The 16,818-nt window shown below is 48.4% G+C and overlaps 1 protein-coding gene across 1 annotated transcript in view; it reads right to left on the minus strand.

Annotated features, from left to right (window-relative positions):
• LOC146869717 (uncharacterized) overlaps positions 1–16,818 on the minus strand; it is a 73,987-nt gene that overhangs the window by 44,249 nt on the left and 12,920 nt on the right. Inside the window, exons 2-8 of the mRNA XM_085640206.1 lie at positions 16,333–16,371; positions 6,062–6,844; positions 5,457–5,578; positions 3,162–3,233; positions 2,262–2,444; positions 729–779; positions 252–314 (exon numbers count right to left, since the gene is read on the minus strand). Of these exons, the coding sequence (XP_085496332.1) occupies positions 252–314; positions 729–779; positions 2,262–2,444; positions 3,162–3,233; positions 5,457–5,578; positions 6,062–6,844; positions 16,333–16,371 (1,313 nt within the window). The remainder of the gene's footprint in view (positions 1–251; positions 315–728; positions 780–2,261; positions 2,445–3,161; positions 3,234–5,456; positions 5,579–6,061; positions 6,845–16,332; positions 16,372–16,818) is intronic.

A 16,818-nucleotide genomic window follows, 5' to 3' on the forward strand; every position in this document is an offset into this window, starting at 1 on the left:
GCTGTTGTTGCTGCTGTAGTGGCAGCTGTAGTGACAGCTGTTGTTGCTGCTGTTGTTGTATCTGTTGATACTGCTGTAGTGGCTGCAGTTGTAGCTATTGTTGTTACTGCTGTAGTGTCTGCAGTGGTGGCTGCTGTTGTTCCTGATGTAGTGGCAGCTGTAGAGACAGCTGTTGTTGCTGCTGTTGTACCAGACGTTGTTGCTGCTGTAGTGGCAGCTGTAGTGTCACCTGTTGTTGGGGATGTTGTTGTATCTGTTGTTGCTGCTGTTGTGGCTATTGTTGTCATTGCTGTTGTGGCTGCAGTGGTGGCTACTGTTGTTGGTGCTGTACTGGCAGCTGTTGTGGCGGCTGTTGTTGCTGCTGTAGTGGCAGCTGTTGTTGCTGATGTTGTTGTATCTGCTGATACTGCTGCAGAGGCTACAGTTGTAGCTATTGTTGTTACTTCTGTAGTGTCTGCAGTGGTGACTGCTGTTGTTGATGCTGTAGTGGTGGCTGTTGTTGGTGCTGTAGTGGCAGCTGTTGTGGCTGCTGTAGTGGCAGCTGTAGTGGCAGCTGTTGTTGCTGCTGTTGTTGTATCTGTTGATACTGCTGTAGTGGCTGCAGTTGTAGCTATTGTTGTTACTGCTGTAGTGTCTGCAGTGGTGGCTGCTGTTGTTCCTGATGTAGTGGCAGCTGTAGAGCCAGCTGTTGTTGCTGCTGTTGTACCAGACGTTGTTGCTGCTGTAGTGGCAGCTGTAGTGTCACCTGTTGTTAGGGATGTTGTTGTATCTGTTGTTGCTGCTGTTGTGGCTGCAGTTGTGGCTATTGTTGTCATTGCTGTTGTGGCTGCAGTGGTGGCTACTGTTGTTGGTGCTGTAGTGGCAGCTGTTGTGGCGGCTGTCGTTGCTGCTGTAGTGGCAGCTGTAGTGGCAGCTGTTGTTTCTGCTGTTGTACCAGCTGTTGTTGCTGCTGTAACGGCAGCTGTAGTGGTGTCTCCTGTTGTTTCTGCTGTTGTTGCTGCAGTTGTGGCTATTGTTGTTAATGCTGTTGTGGCCGCAGTGGTGGCTACTGTTGTTGGTGATGTTGTATCTGTTATTGCTGCGGTTGTGGCTGCAGTTGAAGCTATTGTAACTGTTGTAGTGGCTGGAGTCGTGGCTGCTGTTGTTGCTGCTATAGTGTCAGCTGTTATGGTGGCTATTGTTGCTGCTGTAGTGGCAGCTGTAGTGGTGGCTGTTGTTGCTGCTGTTGTACCAGCCGTTGTTGCTGCTGTAGTGGCAGCTGTTGTGTCACCTGTTGTTGGTGATGTTGTTGTATCTGTTGTTGCAGCTGTTGTGGCTGCAGTTGTGACTGTTGTTGTCATTGCTGTTGTGGCTGCAGTGGTGGCTACTGTTGTTGGTGCTGTAGTGGCAGCTGTTGTTGCTGCTGTAGTGGCAGCTGTAGTGGCGGCTGTTGTTGCGGCTGTTGTTGTATCTGTTGATTCTGCTGTAGTGGCTGCAGATGTAGCTATTGTTGTTACTGCTGTAGTGTCTGCAGTGGTGGCTGCTGTTGTTCCTGATGTAGTTGCATCTGTAGAGCCAGCTGTTGTTGCTGCTGTTGTACCAGACGTTGTTGCTGCTGTAGTGGCAGCTGTAGTGTCACCTGTTGTTGCATCTGTTGTTGCTGGTGTTGTGGCTGCAGTTGTGGCTATTGTTGTCATTGCTGTTGTGGCTGCAGTGGTGGCTACTGTTGTTGGTGCTGTAGTGGCAGCTGTTGTGGCGGCTGTTGATGCTGCTGTAGTGGCAGCTGTAGTGGCAGCTGGTGTTGCTGATGTTGTTGTATCTGCTGATACTGCTGCAGAGGCTACAGTTGTAGCTATTGTTGTTACTTCTGTAGTGTCTGCAGTTGTGACTGCTGTTGTAGGTGCTGTAGTGGTGGCTGGTGTTGCTGCTGTAGTGGCAGCTGTTGTTGCTGCTATAGTGGCAGCTGTAGTGTCTCCTGTTGTTGCTGCTGTTGTGGCTGCAGTTGTGGCTATTGTTGTTATTGCTGTTGTGGCTGCAGTGGTGGCTACTGTTGTTGGTGATGTTGTTGTATCTGTTATTGCTGCTGTTGTGGCTGCAGTTGTAGCTATTGTAACTGTTGTAGTTGCTGGAGTCGTGGCTGCTGTTGTTGCTGCTATAGTGTCAGCTGTTGTGGTGGCTATTGTTGCTACTGTAGTGGCAGCTGTAGTGGTGGCTGTTGTTGCTGCTGTTGTGCCAGCCATTGTTGCTGCTGTAGTGGCAGCTGTTGTGTCACCTGTTGTTGCTGAGGTTGTTGTATCTGTTGTTGCAGCTGTTGTGGCTGCAGTTGTGACTGTTGTTGTCATTGCTGTTGTGGCTGCAGTGGTGGCTACTGTTGTTGGTGCTGTAGTGGCAGCTGTTGTGGCTGCTGTAGTGGCAGCTGTAGTGACGGCTGTTGTTGCTGCTGTTGTTGTATCTGTTGATACTGCTGTAGTGGCTGCAGTTGTAGCTATTGTTGTTACTGCTGTAGTGTCTGCAGTGGTGGCTACTGTTGTTCCTGATGTATTGGCAGCTGTAGAGCCAGCTGTTGTTGCTGCTGTTGTACCAGACGATGTTGCTGCTGTAGTGGCAGCTGTAGTGTCACCTGTTGTTGGGGATGTTGTTGTATCTGTTGTTGCTGCTGTTGTGGCTGCAGTTGTGGCTATTGTTGTCATTGCTGTTGTGGCTGCAGTGGTGGCTACTGTTGTTGGTGCTGTAGTGGCAGCTGTTGTGGCGGCTGTCGTTGCTGCTGTAGTGGCAGCTGTAGTGGCAGCTGTTGTTTCTGCTGTTGTACCAGCTGTTGTTGCTGCTATAACGGCAGCTGTAGTGGTGTCTCCTGTTGTTGCTGCTGTTGTTGCTGCAGTTGTGGCTATTGTTGTTAATGCTGTTGTGGCCGCAGTGGTGGCTACTGTTGTTAGTGATGTTGTTGTATCTGTTATTGCTGCGGTTGTGGCTGCAGTTGTAGCTATTGTAACTGTTGTAGTGGCTGGAGTCGTGGCTGCTGTTGTTGCTGCTATAGTGTCAACTGTTGTGGTGGCTATTGTTGCTGCTGTAATGGCAGATGTAGTGGTGGCTGTTGTTGCTGCTGTTGTACCAGCTGTTGTTGCTGCTGTAGTGGCAGATGTTGTGTCACCTGTTGTTGGTGATGTTGTTGTATCTGTTGTTGCAGCTGTTGTGGCTGCAGTTGTGACTGTTGTTGTCATTGCTGTTGTGGCTGCAGTGGTGGCTACTGTTGTTGGTGCTGTAGTGGCAGCTGTTGTTGCTGCTGTAGTGGCAGCTGTAGTGGCGGCTGTTGTTGCAGCTGTTGTTGTATCTGTTGATTCTGCTGTAGTGGCTGCAGATGTAGCTATTGTTGTTACTGCTGTAGTGTCTGCAGTGGTGGCTGCTGTTGATCCTGATGTAGTTGCATCTGTAGAGCCAGCTGTTGTTGCTGCTGTTGTACCAGACGTTGTTGCTGCTGTAGTGGCAGCTGTAGTGTCACCTGTTGTTGCATCTGTTGTTGCTGGTGTTGTGGCTGCAGTTGTGGCTATTGTTGTCATTGCTGTTGTGGCTGCAGTGGTGGCTACTGTTGTTGGTGCTGTAGTGGCAGCTGTTGTGGCGGCTGTTGATGCTGCTGTAGTGGCAGCTGTAGTGGCAGCTGTTGTTTCTGCTGTTGTACCAGCTGTTGTTGCTGCTGTAACGGCAGCTGTAGTGGTGTCTCCTGTTGTTGCTGCTGTTGTTGCTGCAGTTGTGGCTATTGTTGTTAATGCTGTTGTGGCCGCAGTGGTGGCTACTGTTGTTGGTGATGTTGTTGTATCTGTTATTGCTGCGGTTGTGGCTGCAGTTGTAGCTATTGTAACTGTTGTAGTGGCTGGAGTCGTGGCTGCTGTTGTTGCTGCTATAGTGTCAGCTGTTGTGGTGGCTATTGTTGCTGCTGTAATGACAACTGTAGTGGCGGCTGTTGTTGCAGCTGTTGTTGTATCTGTTGATTCTGCTGTAGTGGCTGCAGATGTAGCTATTGTTGTTACTGCTGTAGTGTCTGCAGTGGTGGCTGCTGTTGTTCCTGATGTAGTTGCAGCTGTAGAGCCAGCTGTTGTTGCTGCTGTTGTACCAGACGTTGTTGCTGCTGTAGTGGCAGCTGTAGTGTCACCTGTTGTTGCATCTGTTGTTGCTGGTGTTGTGGCTGCAGTTGTGGCTATTGTTGTCATTGCTGTTGTGGCTGCAGTGGTGGCTACTGTTGTTGGTGCTGTAGTGGCAGCTGTTGTGGCAGCTGTTGATGCTGCTGTAGTGGCAGCTGTAGTGGCAGCTGTTGTTGCTGATGTTGTTGTATCTGCTGATGCTGCTGCAGAGGCTATAGTTGTAGCTATTGTTGTTACTTCTGTAGTGTCTGCAGTTGTGACTGCTGTTGTAGGTGCTGTAGTGGTGGCTGTTGTTGCTGCTGTAGTGGCAGCTGTTGTTGCTGCTATAGTGGCAGCTGTAGTGTCTCCTGTTGTTGCTGCTGTTGTGGCTGCAGTTGTGGCTATTGTTGTTATTGCTGTTGTGGCTGCAGTGGTGGCTACTGTTGTTGGTGATGTTGTGTCTGTTATTGCTGCTGTTGTGGCTGCAGTTGTAGCTATTGTAACTGTTGTAGTTGCTGGAGTCGTGGCTGCTGTTGTTGCTGCTATAGTGTCAGCTGTTGTGGTGGCTATTGTTGCTACTGTAGTGGCAGCTGTAGTGGTGGCTGTTGTTGCTGCTGTTGTACCAGACGTTGTTGCTGCTGTAGTGGCAGCTGTAGTGTCACCTGTTGTTGGGGATGTTGTTGTATCTGTTGTTGCTGCTGTTGTGGCTGCAGTTGTGGCTATTGTTGTCATTGCTGTTGTGGCTGCAGTGGTGGCTACTGTTGTTGGTGCTGTAGTGGCAGCTGTTGTGGCGGCTGTCGTTGCTGCTGTAGTGGCAGCTGTAGTGTCACCTGTTGTTGTATCTGTTGTTGCTGCTGTGGTGGCTGCAGTTGTGGCTGTTGTTGTCATTGCTGTTGTGGCTGCAGTGGTGGCTACTGTTGTTGGTGCTGTAGTGGCAGCTGTTGTGGCGGCTGTTGCTGCTGTAGTGGCAGCTGCTGTTGCTGCTGTTGTTGTATCTTCTGATACTGCTGTAGAGGCTAAAGTTGTAGCCATTGTTGATACTGCTGTAGTGTCTGCAGTGGTGGCTGCTGTTGTTCCTGATGTAGTGGCAGCTGTAGAGCCAGCTGTTGTTGCTGCTGTTGTACCAGACGTTGTTGCTGCTGTAGTGTCACCTGTTGTTGGTGATGTTGTTGTATCTGTTGTTGCTGCTGTTGTGGCTGCAGTTGTGACTGTTGTTGTCATTGCTGTTGTGGCTGCAGTGGTGGCTACTGTTGTTGGTGCTGTAGTGGCAGCTGTTGTTGCTGCTGTAGTGGCAGCTGTAGTGACGGCTGTTGTTGCTGCTGTTGTTGTATCTGTAGTGGCTGCAGTTGTAGCTATTGTTGTTACTGCTGTAGTGTCTGCAGTGGTGATTGCTGTTGTTCCTGATGTAGTGGCAGCTGTAGAGCCAGCTGTTGTTGCTGCTGTTGTACCAGACGTTGTTGCTGCTGTAGTGGCAGCTGTAGTGTCACCTGTTGTTGGGGATGTTGTATCTGTTGTTGCTGCTGTTGTGGCTGCAGTTGTGGCTATTGTTGTCATTGCTGTTGTGGCTGCAGTGGTGGCTACTGTTGTTGGTGCTGTAGTGGCAGCTGTTGTGGCGGCTGTCGTTGCTGCTGTAGTGGCAGCTGTAGTGGCAGCTGTTGTTTCTGCTGTTGTACCAGCTGTTGTTGCTGCTGTAACGGCAGCTGTAGTGGTGTCTTCTGTTGTTTCTGCTGTTGTTGCTGCAGTTGTGGCTATTGTTGTTAATGCTGTTGTGGCCGCAGTGGTGGCTACTGTTGTTGGTGATGTTGTATCTGTTATTGCTGCGGTTGTGGCTGCAGTTGTAGCTATTGTAACTGTTGTAGTGGCTGGAGTCGTGGCTGCTGTTGTTGCTGCTATAGTGTCAGCTGTTGTGGTGGCTATTGTTGCTGCTGTAGTGGCAGCTGTAGTGGTGGCTGTTGTTGCTGCTGTTGTACCAGCCGTTGTTGCTGCTGTCGTGGCAGCTGTTGTGTCACCTGTTGTTGGTGATGTTGTTGTATCTGTTGTTGCAGCTGTTGTGGCTGCAGTTGTGACTGTTGTTGTCATTGCTGTTGTGGCTGCAGTGGTGGCTACTGTTGTTGGTGCTGTAGTGGCAGCTGTTGTTGCTGCTGTAGTGGCAGCTGTAGTGGCGGCTGTTGTTGCGGCTGTTGTTGTATCTGTTGATTCTGCTGTAGTGGCTGCAGATGTAGCTATTGTTGTTACGGCTGTAGTGTCTGCAGTGGTGGCTGCTGTTGTTCCTGATGTAGTTGCAGCTGTAGAGCCAGCTGTTGTTGCTGCTGTTGTACCAGACGTTGTTGCTGCTGTAGTGGCAGCTGTAGTGTCACCTGTTGTTGCTGGTGTTGTGGCTGCAGTTGTGGCTATTGTTGTCATTGCTGTTGTGGCTGCAGTGGTGGCTACTGTTGTTGGTGCTGTAGTGGCAGCTGTTGTGGCGGCTGTTGATGCTGCTGTAGTGGCAGCTGTAGTGGCAGCTGTTGTTGCTGATGTTGTTGTATCTGCTGATACTGCTGCAGAGGCTACAGTTGTAGCTATTGTTGTTACTTCTGTAGTGTCTGCAGTGGTGACTGCTGTTGTAGGTGCTGTAGTGGTGGCTGTTGTTGCTGCTGTAGTGGCAGCTGTTGTTGCTCCTATAGTGGCAGCTGTAGTGTCTCCTGTTGTTGCTGCTGTTGTGGCTGCAGTTGTGGCTATTGTTGTTATTGCTGTTGTGGCTGCAGTGGTGGCTACTGTTGTTGGTGATGTTGTTGTATCTGTTATTGCTGCTGTTGTGGCTGCAGTTGTAGCTATTGTAACTGCTGTAGTTGCTGGAGTCGTGGCTGCTGTTGTTGCTGCTATAGTGTCAGCTGTTGTGGTGGCTATTGTTGCTACTGTAGTGGCAGCTGTAGTGGTGGCTGTTGTTGCTGCTGTTGTGCCAGCCATTGTTGCTGCTGTAGTGGCAGCTGTTGTGTCACCTGTTGTTGGTGAGGTTGTTGTATCTGTTGTTGCAGCTGTTGTGGCTGCAGTTGTGACTGTTGTTGTCATTGCTGTTGTGGCTGCAGTGGTGGCTACTGTTGTTGGTGCTGTAGTGGCAGCTGTTGTGGCTGCTGTAGTGGCAGCTGTAGTGACGGCTGTTGTTGCTGCTGTTGTTGTATCTGTTGATACTGCTGTAGTGGCTGCAGTTGTAGCTATTGTTGTTACTGCTGTAGTGTCTGCAGTGGTGGCTGCTGTTGTTCCTGATGTAGTGGCAGCTGTAGAGCCAGCTGTTGTTGCTGCTGTTGTACCAGACGTTGCTGCTGTAGTGGCAGCTGTAGTGTCACCTGTTGTTGGGGATGTTGTTGTATCTGTTGTTGCTGCTGTTGTGGCTGCAGTTGTGGCTATTGTTGTTATTGCTGTTGTGGCTGCAGTGGTGGCTACTGTTGTTGGTGATGTTGTTGTATCTGTTAATGCTGCGGTTGTGGCTGCAGTTGTAGCTATTGTAACTGTTGTAGTGGCTGGAGTCGTGGCTGCTGTTGTTGCTGCTATAGTGTCAGCTGTTGTGGTGGCTATTGTTGCTGCTGTAGTGGCAGCTGTAGTGGTGGCTGTTGTTGCTGCTGTTGTACCAGCCGTTGTTGCTGCTGTAGTGGCAGCTGTTGTGTCACCTGTTGTTGGTGATGTTGTTGTATCTGTTGTTGCAGCTGTTGTGGTTGCAGTTGTGACTGTTGTTGTCATTGCTGTTGTGGCTGCAGTGGTGGCTACTGTTGTTGGGGCTGTAGTGGCAGCTGTTGTTGCTGCTGTAGTGGCAGCTGTCGTGGCGGCTGTTGTTGCGGCTGTTGTTGTATCTGTTGATACTGCTGTAGTGGCTGCAGATGTAGCTATTGTTGTTACTGCTGTAGTGTCTGCAGTGGTGGCTGCTGTTGTTCCTGATGTAGTGGCAGCTGTAGAGCCAGCTGTTGTTGCTGCTGTTGTACCAGACGTTGTTGCTGCTGTAGTGGCAGCTGTAGTGTCACCTGTTGTTGGGGATGTTGTTGCATCTGTTGTTGCTGCTGTTGTGGCTGCTGTTGTGGCTATTGTTGTCATTGCTGTTGTGGCTGCAGTGGTGGCTACTGTTGTTGGTGCTGTAGTGGCAGCTGTTGTGGCGGCTGTCGTTGCTGCTGTAGTGGCAGCTGTAGTGTCACCTGTTGTTGCATCTGTTGTTGCTGGTGTTGTGGCTGCAGTTGTGGCTATTGTTGTCATTGCTGTTGTGGCTGCAGTGGTGGCTACTGTTGTTGCTGCTGTAGTGGCATCTGTAGTGGCAGCTGTTGTTGCTGATGTTGTTGTATCTGCTGATACTGCTGCAGAGGCTACAGTTGTAGCTATTGTTGTTACGTCTGTAGTGTCTGCAGTGGTGACTGCTGTTGTTGGTGCTGTAGTGGTGGCTGTTGTTGCTGCTGTAGTGGCAGTTGTTGTTGCTGCTATAGTGGCAGCTGTAGTGTCTCCTGTTGTTGCTGCTGTTGTGGCTATTGTTGTAACTGCTGTAGTTGCTGGAGTGGTGGCTGCTGTTGTTGGGGATGTTGTTGTATCTGTTGTTGCTGCTGTTGTGGCTGCAGTTGTGGCTGTTGTTGTCATTGCTGTTGTGGCTACAGTGGTGGCTATTGTTGTTGGTGCTGTAGTGGCAGCTGTTGTGGCAGCTGTTGCTGCTGTAGTGGCAGCTGTTGTTGCTGCTGTTGTTTTATCTTCTGATACTGCTGTAGAGGCTACAGTTGTAGCCATTGTTGATACTGCTGTAGTGTCTGCAGTGGTGGCTGCTGTTGGTACTGATGTAGTGGCAGCTGTAGAGCCAGCTGTTGTTGCTGCTGTTGTACCAGGCGTTGTTGCTGCTGTAGTGTCACCTGTTGTTGGTGATGTTGTTGTATCTGTTGTTGCTGCTGTTGTGGCTGCAGTTGTGACTGTTGTTGTCATTGCTGTTGTGGCTGCAGTGGTGGATACTGTTGTTGCTGCTGTAGTGGCAGCTGTAGTGACGGCTGTTGTTGCTGCTGTTGTTGTATCTGTTGATACTGCTGTAGTGGCTGCAGTTGTAGCTATTGTTGTTACTGCTGTAGTGTCTGCAGTGGTGATTGCTGTTGTTCCTGATGTAGTGGCAGCTGTAGAGCCAGCTGTTGTTGCTGCTGTTGTACCAGACGTTGTTGCTGCTGTAGTGTCACCTGTTGTTGGGGATGTTGTTGTATCTGTTGTTGCTGGTGTTGTGGCTGCAGTTGTGGCTATTGTTGTCATTGCTGTTGTGGCTGCAGTGGTGGCTACTGTTTTTGGTGCTGTAGTGGCAGCTGTAGTGGCAGCTGTTGTTGCTGATGTTGTTGTATCTGCTGATACTGCTTCAGAGGCTACAGTTGTAGCTATTGTTGTTACTTCTGTAGTGTCTGCAGTGGTGACTGCTGTTGTTGTTGCTGTAGTGGTGGCTGTTGTTGCTGCTGTAGTGGCAGCTGTTGTTGCTGCTATAGTGGCAGCTGTAGTGTCTCCTGTTGTTGCTGCTGTTGTGGCTATTGTTGTAACTAATGTAGATGCTGGAGTGGTGGCTGCTGTTGTTGGGGATGTTGTTGTATCTGTTGTTGCTGCTGTTGTGGCTGCAGTTGTGGCTGTTGCTGTCATTGCTGTTGTGGCTGCAGTGGTGGCTATTATTGTTGGTGCTGTAGTGGCAGCTGTTGTGGCGGCTGTTGCTGCTGTAGTGGCAGCTGTTGTTGCTGCTGTTGTTGTATCTTCTGATACTGCTGTAGAGGCTACAGTTGTAGCTATTGTTGATACTGCTGTAGTGTCTGCAGTGGTGGCTGCTGTTGTTGGTGCTGTAGTGGCAGCTGTTGTGAAGGCTGTCGTTGCTGCTGTAGGGGCAGCTGTAGTGGCGGCTGTTGTTTCTGCTGTTGTACCAGCCATTGTTACTGCTGTAGTGGCTGCAGTGGTGGCTTCTGTTGTTGGTGGTGCTATAGTAGCAGCTGTTGTGGCAACTGTTGTTGGTGCAGTTGTTACTGCTGTTGCGGCAGTTGGTGTTGTTGTTGCTAATGCACAAAAATAAGACACATTTAGGGGGTTATTTTCATCACGTATTATGGTTAAAGCACTTTCAAAAGGGAAAAAAAACCAGCATGCATAAGCACAGCTCCAGTGGCAACAGTCTGGATGTGAGCTGAAATGGGCAAACCACCAAGAAGAAGGAGGGAACATGATGATGGGAGATGTTATGTTATGTTATGTTATGTTATAGAGGGTTTTATTGTGCGCTCAAATACTCGAGAGTGTCCTGGCACGTGCAGTTATCAAAGCCCAATGGAGTGGAAAGTATGGATCAGCTAGTTGAAGAGAACAGTTTTTAATTGTTTCTTGAAAAGTCTAAGATCCTCAATATGCCGCAATTCCAATGGGAGAGAGTTCCAAGCCATAGCCGCTTTAACAGAGAAGGACTGACCTCCCAACCGTGACCTATGAAATCGGGGGATAATCATCCGACATTTGGCGGCTGAGCACAAATCTCTGCTGGGGACGTAGAAGCCAAACTGCTTCCTAATGTACAAAGGCCCCAAACAATGCACAACAGTATACAAGTGAAGTTATAAGAGTCAGCTAGCGGAATGGTCTGAGGGGACTGCAGCCAGCCGGAGAGAGCATAGGCATCAGGTACGGGCTGCTCAGCAGCAGTAAGTAAAGATAACAGAAGGGAGCACAGCCTGTCTGCTGAAGCAGTGACAACTGAAGGAAACACTAACATCTGTAAATCATCCAAGTACCTGAAGGGCGCATAGATGTTTAAATGGAGTGGAGCCAGCTGAAGGAAGCACACCCAGCAGAATGTCACTGAGGTAACAGCAGGGAGCAGAGAAGTCCAGTTGGAACAGAGCCCACTGCAAAGCACACAGCAGCAGGAGGAGGAGCATCTAGCATCTGGGCACATAGCCAGCGTGATGGAGCACACACACATGTAGGCTCACGAATAGTAAGTTTGATCAAAGCCACTAACATGTTGTACAGCCAGGAAAATAGAGCACAACCACAGCCTCCTGACTGAAACACAGCAGAATAGAGCATGAGAGGTTGGTCAGCAGAAGGGGGCACAGCCAAGTAGAGAGACAAACCACAGCTGTCAGACTGGAACACAGCAGAAAAAGAGCACAATAGGTTGGTCAGCAGAAGGGAGCACAGCCATGGAGAGAGACAAAACCACAGCCATCTTACTGAAGCACAGCAGACTACATCACGAAAGGGTGGGCTGCAGAAGGGATCACAGCCAAGGAGAGAGAGAAGAACCACAGCTCTCTGACTGGAGCACAGTAGAACAGAGAATAAGCAGCCAGATGGGGTGGGCAGCAGAAGGGATCACAGCCAGCCAAGGTGAGCACAGGTACCAGACTGGACCACTGCCACCAAGCAAGAGCAAATCTAAGAGAAGGGAGCACCACCAGCAATATGACCCTGGCAGCAGGAGAGAGAATAGGTGTCAAGCTAGACAAGAAACTAACGGAAGGGAGAATTTTTCATCAGCTAGCAGTACAGATATCAACAGAAACAGCAGTGAGATGTCTGTACACTAAACTGACTTAGAGAGATTCCTTTGCACTGACACAAGTGTCTATTTCAGGTCTAGTTTGCTGAAGATAGGCAGCTCTTTCCAAGTACTTAAGCTAAGGGTGACACAGCCCCCTCACCCACCATCACCACTAAGGGCTGGTGGGTCCAGTCCTGGACATTAGAGAGTGTCAGAAAAGTCTAGCTCCTGGCCTTTATGTGGTTCCTTGTCACCAGGGACTGCCCTGGTCATTATTCGATAAGGGGATGCTGAGTTATATATGTCACTAGGGTCAGGCAGGTCCAGTGCTGGCCCTTAGACTGGGAGGGAGTCAAGAGCTCCTGGCCACTGGGTGCAGGAGAGTTTATTATTCCTGATCATTAAAAGTTATGGTATATAGTCCCAGGTTTCTAGAATGTGCATGGTCTTTACCTGGTTGCTCGAAATGGATCATTACAGGGCTCCAAGCTATAGATAGGCGGGTCCGTTCCTGTCCATTAAAGAGAGAGCACAGTGCAGCGGTCGTGCCACTACTGACAGGTGTGTCCTTTACTGGTCAAAGATAGAGGGTGGTGCAGAGTTTGTGACACTAGGGATAGTCGGGTCTGGTCAGGGTTATTAAAGAGAGAGAGCAGTGTGGAGCTCAGGTCACTACGGACAGGCGGGTCTTTTCATGGTCATCAAAGGGAGAGAATAATGCAGAGCTCGTACCACTAGGGATAGTCGGGCCTGGTCCTGCTCATTAAAGACAGAGGGCAGTGCAGAGCCAAGTTTACTAGGAACAGGTGGGTCTTTTGCTAGTCATTAAAGAGAGAGGATGATGCAGAGTTCTGGTCACTAGGGACATTTGGGTCAGTTTCAATCATTAAAGAGAGGGGATGATGCAGAGCTCAAGTCACTAGGGACAGGCGTTTTTTTTCCTGCTCATTAAAGAGAGAGGGTGATGCAGAGCTCAGGTCACTAGGGACAGGCGGTTTTTTTCCTGGTCATTAAAGAGAGAGGGTGATGCAGAGCTCAGGTCACTAGGGACAGGCGTTTTTTTTCCTGGTCATTAAAGAGAGAGGGTGATGCAGAGCTCAGGTCACTAGGGACAGGCGTTTTTTTTCCTGGTCATTAAAGAGAGAGGGTGATGCAGAGCTCAGGTCACTAGGGACAGGCGTTTTTTTTCCTGGTCATTAAAGAGAGAGGGTGATGCAGAGCTCAGGTCACTAGGGACAGGCGTTTTTTTTCCTGGTCATTAAAGAGAGAGGGTGATGCAGAGCTCAGGTCACTAGGGACAGGTGGTTTTTTTCTGGTCATTAAAGAGAGAGGATGATGTTTATGTTTAGGGCTTTAAAAAGCGCATAGCTGTCCAGGGGCTTCCGCTGAGGAGCAGATGGTAACAGGTGGATCAGAGGTTTATCAGGGAAACAACCATGTCTTTCGTTTTTTCCTGAAGCTTATTTTATCTGTGAGCAATCTCAATACTTTGGACATGGAGTTCCACAGCTTTGGCACTAGGTGCGAAAACGATCTTCCTCCCCCTCTGGATCTCTTTATCCTTGTGGTCTTGATGAGGCGATCTGAGAGATCTTTCGGGCGTATATGGTGTAAGAAGTGCTCTGAGAAGAGCTGGACCCTTGCAGTTCATGGATTTGTGTGCTATACATAACAATTTAAATTTGATCCTGGCCTGGATCGGCAACCAGTGGTGTAGTCTAAGTACTTCTTTCACTGATTCATGCCTGGGTATACTTCTGAGTACTCTGGCTGCTGAGTTTTGGACAACCTGTAGTCTGTTCAACACATATTTGGGTGATCCCACATAAAGGGAGTTCCCGTAATCCAATTGTGAGACAACCAGGGACTGTATAACTGTTCCCCGGGTCTGTTCGGGGATAAGACCTAGAATTTTGCAAAGCATACATTAGTATTCCAAAGCAAGTGGCAGCCAGTTTCCGTGCCTGTATTTTCACGGAGAGAGTGTGCTCCCACCACATTCCCAGATTTTTTATGTGGATGGGAGGGCATCCCAGTCCTATTGGCCAGCTAATGGTGACTCGTGGCACAGAGTTATTTTCCAAGAACATCAGATCCATTTTGTCGCCATTCAGTTTTAACCTACAGCTGGTCATCCATTTTGCTACTTTTTCCATGCAAGGCACAACTTGGCTATAGTTTGATTTAGGACCCTCTGCCACTGAGACTACCAATTGGGTGTCATCTGCATAGGATACTACAGATAGACCGAATTCCTTGACAATCTCAGTCGGAGGTTGCATGTAGAGATTGAAAACTGTGCGACTAAGGGTGGAGCCCTGTGGTACTCCGCATACAATCCCGAGAGCATCTAAGAGATGTCCGCATTCCGTTATCTGGAAGGATCTGTCTTTTAGGAATGACACTATCCAGCTAAGGGCGATATCCCGGTTACCTACTTTCTCCAACCTGTAATTCAGTGTTTTATGATCCACCGTATCAAAAGCTACACTCAGGTCAAGCAACAGGATTGATGCAGAGCTCAGATCACTAGGGACAGTCAGGTCAATTCGAATCATTAAAGATAGAGAATGATGCAGAGCTCAGGTCACTATGGACAGTCGGGTCAGTTCCAATCATTGAAGACAGAGGATGATGCAGTGCTCAGGTCACTAGGGACAGGTGGGTTTGGTCCTGGTCATTAAAGAGAGGATGATGTAGAGCTCAGGTCACATGGGACAGGCAAGTCCGTTTCTGGTTATTAAAGGGAGAGGGCAGTGCAAAGGTCATGCCTCTATGGACAGGTGGGTAAAACAGAGAGAGCAGTGCAGAGCTCAGGCCACTAGGGACAGGCAAGTCGTTTCCTGGTCATTAAAGAGAGAGGATGATGCAGAGCTTGTACCACTAGGGATAGCCGGGTCTGGTCCTAGAGAGAGGGTGGTGCAGAGCCCAGGTTAGTAGGAACAGTTGGGTCTTTTCCTGGTCTTTAAAGAAAGATGGCCATTCAGAGCCCATACCACTAAGGGCAGGAGGGTGGTTCCTGGTCATTAAAGACAGAGGAGGATGCAGTGTCGTACCACTAGGCACAGGCGAGTCAGTTCCTGGTCATTAAAGAGAGAGGGCGGTCTAGTGTTCTTCAACCCTGTTTTTTTTTCTCCCCCCAATATACTTATACAGGAGTCGATTAAAGCATGCCCCTTCATGTCACCGCCACAAGAATGGTCTGCGCTTCTGCCGGTCAATCTCCTGTCTCGAAGTTTGCTTTTATTGGCAGCATCACTCAAGGTTTTCTGTTCTGCCACTTACCCCAATACATTTGATTGAAACCTGTTTTTGTATAATAATTAGTACAATACCGTTTTTTGTATAATAATTTGTATAATACCTGCAATTACCGTCTTTCATAAACAAGCAGCTAACGTTACTGCCCACTCAAATCTGAGTTTATACTTCATTTCCGCACTGCCCTTATTTCAGTGCTAGATCCCCTCAAGTACTATGAAAGGGGTTACTATACGGAAACTCCTTCTGGGTTCAGTACTCTGGGGGAACTCAGTTCTAGTAGAAAAGTTTACTCAAATATCTACCACATTTTTCCTATAGAAATTCCTTGCTCTTCATTTCTAACTATAAACAGTAAGTTTTTTTCACTTTAAAATTATTGTCTTAGCACCAAAAATAGCTTATTTCACGATTTATGCACTAGCTCACGAATGAGACGATTCTTTAAGTTGACTAGCACAAATGCAGTGACACTAGCGTGGCCACTGTTTGTGAGTGATGATTTTAATACTTGAAAAGATATTTGTTTATCTTATATATGTTCTGTTAACATTGCAGCCCTGAGGAAGTACCAGTTCTGTGCGCATTACAAGGGCGAAACATGTGTTGGCTGTGTAATGCACCTTTCGCCACACCTCCTATGGCAACCAATAGGAGTATTTGTTCTGACCTAGAAGACGGACAATGACTGCATCTGATATCAAACACAGCTGTTGTACCATTCTACTTTACTGCCAATGAGCGCTTATGTTGCTTAAGCATGGACAATGTATACATTCATGATAGCTTTAGGTGCATAACTCACAAAAACACAAGATATAACTGGACTAGATGTTTACTTTGTCTGGTGCTTTGCACCTATGAGAGGAAAATATATAGAAGACATAATGCTATTTTGAAATTCGTGTCAGCAGCACCCTGTCATTCCCTTGATCCAGTCATTTCTGGGCTTGAGGGCTCTAGCCGGGCACAAGCGGGTGCAACACAAGACCACAGAATACTTAACATAAAGAATGGGCTACTACTAGGCAGACTTGGAGTGGAGACCTCTGCTTTTATTACATTAAAGCGGGGCGAGGGGCTGCGGGTCACCGGACTTAGGCTAACTCCATCTTGGTGTTAGAGGTCAGGGGGCACAGACCTGCATTCAAGAGTGTGTCTTTCTTTAGGTGGTGAAACATAATAAATATTTGGTGGCATTTGGAGTAGGATAAAGTGTGTTTCTTTAAAGTTATGTTTGGAGGGCGTTGATTGGTCTAGTGGAGTTTTTAATTATGAGAGCAAGTGGGTGGGTGATAGAGAAGCAGGAAGGTACAAGTCGCTGGAATCTGAATGCTGAGATATGTGATGACTGGCTTGCTTTGAGGCGTTAGAAATGGAGGGAAGGTGTTCAGGGACCCAGCATCTAGAAGAGTTTTTAAAGACTTCAAGAAATGTGTCTAAAAGAAGCATAAATGTAAAGAAATGAAAGGCATAAGATACTTGACTTACTGGCAGATGTAGCTGTGGCATCTGGTGTGGTTTGTCCAACTGTGGAGATAAGAAGTCATGATTAGAACATTCAGGGGAGCTGGAACAATTTTTAGGGTGGGGGCTGCCATCAGTGTTACATCACAAAAGTTCTAGGGTTAATGAAAAACCCAAGCATGTCACAAAGAGCAATTATAGATAAATGAGCCATGGCGATTCAGCAGCAGCGTGGTGATGGTGTGGTATGTAGCTGGCAGTGCATTGTGGGGGCGCGGCTGTGGGGGGTCACTGACTGAAAATATATTAACACATTGTGTGGCAGCACACTGGCATTTACAGACAGCACATTTTCCATTGAAATGGGCACTACATTTCCACAGTCAGACAGTTGTACTGATAAAACTACACAACGCACCCACGATAATGTGTGGAAATTGGGTCTCAGCAAATTGTTAACCTGTGCCCATGACCAAGGAAATGAGCAAGGAAAGTGTGCTAATTTGTTTT

The sequence above is a fragment of the Triturus cristatus genome, chromosome 1_1 (assembly GCF_964204655.1).
Source record: "Triturus cristatus chromosome 1_1, aTriCri1.1, whole genome shotgun sequence".
Classification (NCBI taxonomy): Eukaryota; Metazoa; Chordata; class Amphibia; order Caudata; family Salamandridae; genus Triturus; species Triturus cristatus.